This window comes from Egretta garzetta, unplaced genomic scaffold, assembly GCF_000687185.1.
Source record: "Egretta garzetta isolate BGI_Z169 unplaced genomic scaffold, ASM68718v1 scaffold223, whole genome shotgun sequence".
Lineage (NCBI taxonomy): Eukaryota > Metazoa > Chordata > Aves > Pelecaniformes > Ardeidae > Egretta > Egretta garzetta.
The window spans coordinates 280,742-288,837 of record NW_009259033.1 but is presented as its reverse complement, the minus strand read 5'-3'; the positions used below and the strand labels follow the sequence as shown (position 1 = coordinate 288,837).

The window sequence follows — 8,096 nt, the reverse complement described above, 5'->3', positions numbered from 1 at the left end:
AGGAAACTTGGTGACATGAGGTAAGGTTTCTGTTTTGTGCTCTGATGCTTTGATCTTGGTTTCAAACAGTAATGAGACTTTAGACAATAACTAGGCTTTTTTCCATTTTTTTCTGCTTAGTTGGCAGCACGTTGCTGTTGATGGACTACCTTCTGTGTGGCCCTGTACATCATAGTTTAGGACAGATAAATGCTTATTAAAGACTTGTTGATGGGATAAAACCCATTCTAAGGCATTTGAGTTTCTTTTGGCTTAGGAGAACTGACAGAACGTTTTTAGCAGCCTTCTCCTTTTTACTGTCATATGGTTTCACTGCAGCTTTTACGTCATAAGTAAGAAACTAGTATTAAAGCTTACCTTTTCCATTCATTACTGGATTATGGAGATGTATTTTCTCAGTGTTACTGTTTAGGATGAGAAGGGGGTCATCGCCTCTGCTCTGTTAACGCTTTAAAGCGGGGTGAAGTCTGGATGCTGCATTTCATGGAGGTTCAAGCCCCGTGTGTCTGCTTTCCATGGAGAAGGGCAGTATGCCTTCTAGGCATGGTTAGGTCATGTAGCTTGGAAGATATGAATTGATTTAGATCATGACAACATCAAGAATTTTTTCTTCTGGTTGGTGGCTATCTAGATTCCTGAAGCCGATGACCACTAAGTAATTGCAGATTTAAACCTCTCTGAATGGAAAGGCAGGGCAGGTATGGGGGGGTGGTTCCCTCAGTTGTTGGCTGAGGTTCTTGCTCTGCGAGTTTCTCAGCTGTACAAAGTTGAAGGTTGGAATTGGTGATTTACCTGACCTTCAGAAACTTAAGCTAAAGATTGCTTTCCCCATTAATGGTGATGTCCAAGTTTTTTCAGGCAGAATACCTTGAACATGCCTTTTCTTGGAGCTGAGAGCTAATTCTGAATATACAACCTGTCTAGGCTAGTAAGGAAGTATTCTTGGAGCTTGTATTTAATGTGATGTATCAGACCTTGGATTGAATGGGTAGCTGTCATCCTTTGTAGGGAATTTCCTATTCCACTGTGGCTGGGAGTATCCAAGTGGTAAGAACTTGTTGGCCTCTGATCACATAGTACTGATTTATTCTAGTTCTGTCCTCAGTGAGTTATTTACTGTGTTCCTGGAGGGTAATTTTTGGTGAGTGCTCTCAGTAGCTCACTTCTCTGAATTTGGCAGAGGACTAGCTGGCTTTCTACCTCTTCCAGTATTCAAGTTTTAATTTTCTTTCTTAGAAACTACCTAGCATATTGGAAGAAGAGATTTACCTGTTATCACAGCAGACCGATATTGGCATAAGATGCGGTGGCAATAGATTGTGCTAAACTGATAACAGTGAAGTAAATTTGGTGCCTGACTTCTGCAGTCTGGTCAGCCTCTTGTGGCAAAGGGAACTGTTGCTTCTTAAACCACACAGGGAAATCCTGAACCTGTGTTGCCACCAGAAGAAGACATTTTGACCAGCTTGATTCTGCCTGTTGTCTTTTGGTTGGGAGAATCTGCTGCACCACACAGCTGCAGAGATGTTTGTGCCATCCCAGGAGCTGAGGATGGAAGAGGGGGATGCGTGGCCAAGTGAACAGTGTGCCTGTTGCTCCTGGTGACAGAGCTGCCCTGACATAGTCATAGTGAAAACTGGGTGTGGACGCTGGCCGGGAACAAGTCAGACCTTTGCTGCAATGGTATTGCTCAGCATTAATCACCAATATAAACACCTGCGTTCCTCTTTAGAGCTCATACCTTGGGTGATGTGTTATGGAACGGAGGCAGCTTCTGTAACTTGGGAACTTCAGCAGGGTGCGGCAGGATTCGCTCTGTACATGTGGCCCTCTGAGGGAACACAGTAATGACTTATTTTTTTCAAGACTTCCAGTTTTTCTGTCTGTATATAAACAGACTTCTGTCTCCTGTGCTGCATTCACGTCATGATATTTCTGATTCTGAATAAGGCTTAACTCTGAGCATAAGCTTCTGCGGGAACTGTCCCAATTTCTGCCCTTGCCAGATGAAACTGTGAACAGTGTTCTGATATGTGATCAGAGCTGATGAGGAGTTGAGTCTGTTGGATTGCTGTGATCACTTCTCTGGCCAAGCGGGGCTGATCTCTGTTCCCAGAGAATCTGTTCCAGGCCTCATAGCCTACACTGCAACCTCTGATACTGCACTTTTTTTTTCCCCCCTCTTACACTACAAATTCACTTGTAAAGCAGGTTTATTTTCCACCACTGGAAGTGTTGAGATAACAGAAGGGATTTCCTGGTTTAGTCGGCCTTCACCGGTTGATAAGTGTGAGGAAGGCGTGATGAAGGGGACAAATGTCTCCGATGCATGGAGGGCATGGTCCTAATTCCCTTAAAAAAGCTTGGACCAAAAAGCTGTGAAATGCAAGTAATGTGTCCCTGGGTTAAATCCTTAGGGTTGCTGTATTCTGGTCAAAATAATTTTAAGCGTTCTAGCTGTGGATTGTAAGGAGACATTGTGAAGCTGGTGCGGTAACTGTGCGCTCACTGTGTTAATGCTGCTGCTCTATTAGCTCGCCTCGAGGGGGGAAAATGGAGCTTAATTGGTGGGTGGGATTTCTTCAAATCTTGGCCAATTCAGCTTTTTCTGTTATCTCCACTTACCGTTAAAAAGTAAATTGGCTTTTAGACGTTCTGTTCCTGCATTTTACTGATCCCAGTAAACTGCAAAATTGAAAGTGTTTTCTTTTTGTTAACAGCTTGCTTTGTGGCTTTGTGTCCCCAACACACCTCATGTAGTCTGAAGTTTGCTGCTGTACATAATACTGCAAGCAAATTTATTGTGAAATTTTAGCCTGAGCCCCAAAGGTGCCTGCAAATTCCTGAATTTATGTAAACTTTGAATCCTTATGAAAGGAGGAACAGGGTTACTGCTAGGTCCAGGCCGAGACACTGAATGAATGAACCAGTGCTTGTGGTATTGCATACAGAGTGGCGTGGTGCATGGACGTGTGTTATCTGTGTTCTTCTCCTTTAAACAAGCGCAAGTAGAAAGTTCATTTATTTCGCATGCAAAGGCAGCATTTCCAGGAGTCTGTCCTGCCAAAGAGCTGACTTGGATGCACGGGGAAATGAAACCACAAAGCCCAACGTCTTCGCTCTGGCTGTAAGGAAAAGCCCTTGTACTCCCTGCCAAGTACTTCAGATCAACTTGTCGTGACTGCTTCCTGCTGCAGAGACAAAAATCGTATTTAAGCGCTGTAAAACACTGCTTCGAGTAAGAGAAGCTTCTTTAGAGCATCTAGGATGAAGTAGGAAACCTTGGTCGGTTATCTTAGGACTACTGAAATGCTACTGCATTGCAAAATCACACGTGGAAATTGGTAACCTTGTGGGGGATAGTTTGCCTTGAAACCTACAAATGGGTAACCAGGCAGTGGGGTAAATATGATGACGTTTTATTGAGATGATAATTTTATCTTTATGATGCCGAGTTGGGTTTGCTCTCTGAGCTGTAACTCTGTGATCTGCAGGCTCGGCAAGATAACACACAAGGTAACACACAGGTATCCATTGCAGGTTCCTGTTACAGAAGTTCTCAACCAGAAGTCCTGGTGATGCTGTCTTTGTATGGGAGCTTGTGGGGGAAATGGGGGAAGGAGGAATCTTTACTAAATTAGCTAGCGCTGGGGGAAAAACCCTCAGTTTAGGAAAACATACTCGAAAAGAAAAAAAATCCCATGAAAGCAATGGATAGGTGTAGGTAAGCTGTTCTGGTTTGTTGTTCCTGCTGCACACCTCCTCTCCCTCCCCAGCACCCACGTTGCTGTAGGTGCTGTTACTGTCCTCAGAAAAACTTCTTAGCTTGACTTATTTGAGTTAATGAAAAGCAATTGGGCTTTTTTTTTTGTTTGCTTCTGTGATTTATTTTGAGGCTTCCTCCTGGGTAGCTGACTTTGCTGTCCCATGATCCTATGACCATGTCCCCGCTTAGCTGCCCTGCGTTTAGCATTTAGCTCTGCACAAGTGTCTGACTGTTGCTTCCTTTTTCTCTCTGCTGGCCGTGGCTCCTCCCAGGGCTCATCCCTTCTCGCATTCCTTTAGGTAAGATACTCCTCCAGGCTGCTAAAACAGCATTTGTTTCTGTACCAGGCCCTTGCAGATGTTGAAGGGGAAGCTGATTATTTAAGCCTTGCTCACGCTTGGGGGACAGATCAAGAAACCTACCCCAAACCAATGCCCTGTAATTGACTTTTGTATCATGGTTGTGCTTAAATACTTGTGCTTACTGTCCTGTGTCTGGAAAACAAAATTCTGGGCTGCAGAAATAAGGGAAGAGAGGGCTTCGGTTGTCCGCAGCAGCCTGTGCGGGGACAGCAAGGGCTTAAGAGCCAGGTGTGTGCCGTTCTTGCACAGTATCTGTCTAAAATTGTTGTTTAACTTTTTCCTCCTTATTCTGAATGCTTCCGAGCAGCAGTTACTCCATCCGCCACTCGATAAGTATGCCAGCGATGAGGTAATGTAGCAAATGCCTGCATCTCCCGCGTGGGGTCGGTGGGAGAGTACAGCTGACTCCGTCATTATTGGGTTTTTTCTTCTGATTTGTACGACTGCTTCCCTTCTTAAGCAGACCCCACTCAGCGTATGGGGTAACCACGTCCTGCAGTTTGAGTAATTCAGGGTGGTTTTTCTCTTTTTAGGGTTTTTAGCACCCGTGTTGTTCTTGCACCAAGCACAGAGTTGCAACTGTACTGAAGTCTAACTGAAACTTGCAGCTTTCGGAGGTCCCTGGAGGGCAGGGATTACAGTCCTCCTCTCGCAATGTACAGCATGGCCATTGATAGTACCGGGATGAATCCTGACTGGAACCCTCTGTCTCCAGCCTGGAAGCTCCGTGCCCTTCTCGCGTGCCCTCGTGGTGCATTAAGCAGTGATCTCCTTGCAGGAGAAACGGCTGGACGTGAGGCCTGCAGAGGCTCCCCCCGCCTCTGTTCATCCTCATTCCAGCTCGATGGAGGTTATTTTATGTGTGCAGATATAAAGCGATTCTTGGGAACAAAAATAAGCAAGATGAGACTAGGCATCTCCTGGCTCCCAGTGCTCCCGCAGCCTGGCCCGGGGAGAGCAGCTCTGCATGAGTAATTGCCTGGTCTGAGCGCTCGCTGCAGAGCGCTCCCCTGCAATCGTTTGTGAGCAAAGCAGCTTGTTAGGTTGTCAAACAATTGACCTGGTTTTCTTTGCTAAGAAATACAAAATCCTCCGATTAATTTATTACGCTGTGGTTTTTATGAGTATTTCCTGATGGAAATGATCACGCCTGTAGTAATAAAACTGCCCATAGGTACAGGCACATGGCCCTTCCCCTTCCGGCCCGTGGGGTGTTGTATCGGGAACTGAAGCCTTTGTTTTAAACCCTTCTCAGCTTTTCCTTTCCATTATTTAAGATGGCATGTTTTTAGTTGGAAGCCTTGTAAAAAAAAAAACTCAGACCTGGTTCCTCCTCTACTTCTTGTGCGTTGATTCCCTAGTGAACTAGGACTTGCTTCCCTCAAGGTTTTTGCTTGAGCAATTGAGTGGATTGCACACAGTATAAATGTTTTCCTTCAGAGTTTGTATGCGGTGCTCCTGTCTGGTGTGCCTCAGATTTGTGCCAAAGGCTGTGAGGAGCTGGAAGCGTTCTGGGCGCTGCTGTCACTGCACAGGAATGGCCAGAGAGCCCAGTCATGCTGCGCCATTTGGTTTAGTTAAGAACGGACTCGTCTTGATTTCTTTTTCTTTTTTTTTTTCTTCTTCAAGGAATTCTGCAACCTTCAAGTCATTTGAAGATAGAGTTGGGACCATAAAGGTAACAGTCTGCTTTGCCTTGTAAATACATAGAGTGATGCCTCTTTTTCAAACTTTAATTTCTGCAATGTTTTTTTCGTAGACTAGTATTGGGGCAAATGGCCTCTCAGGTATGTGAAGCCTTTGCTACAGTAGGTGACCCTGACAAGGGGAATCGACTTGGTATTCTCGGGGCTGGCTTCTCATTACCCTAACTCTCTTCTCTCCTTTCAGTCCAGAGTGGTGGGCAGCAGGGAAAATAGCACTGACGGCCTCCACTCCCCCTCGGGAACTGGAGACAAGCCTCCACAAGACAACGCTCCTTTCTAGACCTGCCGTGTGCCTTTGCACGGCCCTGCACGACTGTCAGAGCGAGCCCCCCTCCCTCCCAAATCTTCACAACAGCAACAACATGCGACTCCAAGAAGGGGCTGAGCGCCAGTCTGGAGACATCCATCGTTCATTCATAGACACTGCTGCTGGATCAAAGTCAAATAAAGAGAATGCAAAGTTTTGTACACAAATAATATTTTACACTAAAGTTTGTAGGTTAAATGTATCACTGCTGTCCTTTTGGGAGAGCATGTAAGGTGGAGTTTCCTTAAAGTAGCTCAGAAATGCCACTGGTAGAGATAAAAACAGTTTTCCCTTGGAACAGACCTGTCGTCCTGAGCAGCACGAGGAGGGCAGTTCTTGGAGAAGCCAAGTGCATGGGCGCCTTAGCTTCAGCTTCTGGCTACATTCTCTGTTCAGAGCATGCCATGCAGCTATTCCACAAGCTCCCAGGCTTCTCCCCTTACTGTTTTCTCTGGCTGTCATTTGAATAGTCTGGAAAATGGGGTAAACAGTTGTTTGGTTTCTTTTTTTTTCTGGGCTCCCAAAAGGGAAACTTCACTTAGCAGCTGCCTCGTTGTTACACTAATGCTCTAGCTTTAACGAAACTAAAAATCTTTATTTTTAAATGCAATGAACTTTAAAGAAATAAAGCTTAAAAACAAAAAAAAAAAAAAAGAAGCTTTGGCATCATTAGGGAAATGCTCCCTCGGACTCTGAAACTGAATTGCAAGCCTTACATCGCCTTATGCTTTACTTGCTACGATTCTTTCTTTTCCTATAGAGACGGCTGTAAGGGTTATGAAGGTGGCTGTCGAGCACTGGAGTTCTGCATCATACAGTAGTAGCAGCATGCTTGTAAGCCGGTTCTTGTGTTAAATTCAGTGGTGCGCTCCGTTTCCTGAGTGTACGAAACTTGCTTCTCCCTTCTCGGTTTATGCCTTTGTTCTTGGAGGAAGAATTCCTGAAGGCTGCTAGCAACAGGGCCAGATGAAACAGGCCAACGCCGTCTCTAGCAATACGGACGCTGTGTTGGAGCGACCCTGCTCTCCTCTCCTCCCTCTGGTGCATCTGACTGTGACTGGACGGGTTTTTCAGTTGAAAGCCCCAGCTCTGATTTTGGTTTGCAAACCGAGAGCCACCGAGCTCAACCAGTTCCCCCCGGGGCTGGATGTTTTGCTCTTTTGATGTCCAACTTCATTGCTCAGGCGCTGAAAAAGTCTGAGTTTTCTTCTAGAGGCCTGAGCTTATTCTAGGCAAGGTGCCTCCACACAGAAATACCTAGAGTGAGCAATTCCGTGCCTTATAGGCGAAGTGGGACTTACTCAGGTCTTTAGGCTTCCTTCTGTGCGTATCTGAGTAGTTTTAGTGCTTCATCACCCTGGAGGGACTGAACAGTCTCTGACCCTTCTCTAGAGAAGCAAGTTTTGACGCTTATCTGCTGATTAATCACTGGTTTCCCCCACCCCTGCTCCCCTCCCTCTGCAGACCTGGGGACAGAGGATGAGATGTTGGAGCGCAGATGTGCTGGGCAGGAGGTGGAGCGTTGGAGCATCATTTACTGGTGCTCCTTGTTTGACTGGAACTGGCCGCCCTGCGAGGAGCAGAGCCAGCGCAACGGGGACTGCTGGAGCTTGGGTATGGAACTGTTTCTCTTTACGGACAAAGACTGAGGAAACTTGTCAATAAAGCATTCTTTTGGGAGAAAACGGGGTGAACGTTCTTGTCTCGTTCTGTCTAAGGATACTTGGGCGCGTGTTATGAACTTGTCAGGCAAATACCAACTGCCCCTGGCAGCTCGAGGCGTGAAGCAACTGAAATACTCTGTTCTATCCCACCCCTCTGGCTTGTTTGTCTGTCGGCTCTCTGGATGCTTTCCTGTGAAGGGATGCACTAAATATTTACAGTCTGATGTTTCCTTTTCACAATGCTGAATGCCAGCCTGTTCCCGAGGCGTACCTGTGCTCGACCGAGGGCTG

The 8,096-nt window shown here is 46.0% G+C and overlaps 1 protein-coding gene across 1 annotated transcript in view; it reads left to right on the top strand.

Moving 5' to 3' along the window:
* TPD52L2 (TPD52 like 2) overlaps positions 1-7,813 on the top strand; it is a 24,534-nt gene extending 16,721 nt beyond the window's left edge. Inside the window, 5 exon segments of the mRNA XM_035890370.1 lie at positions 1-20; positions 4,039-4,065; positions 4,436-4,477; positions 5,758-5,806; positions 6,019-7,813. Of these exon segments, the coding sequence (XP_035746263.1) occupies positions 1-20; positions 4,039-4,065; positions 4,436-4,477; positions 5,758-5,806; positions 6,019-6,114 (234 nt within the window). The 3' untranslated portion in view covers positions 6,115-7,813.
* The last annotated feature ends 283 nt before the right edge of the window (positions 7,814-8,096 follow it).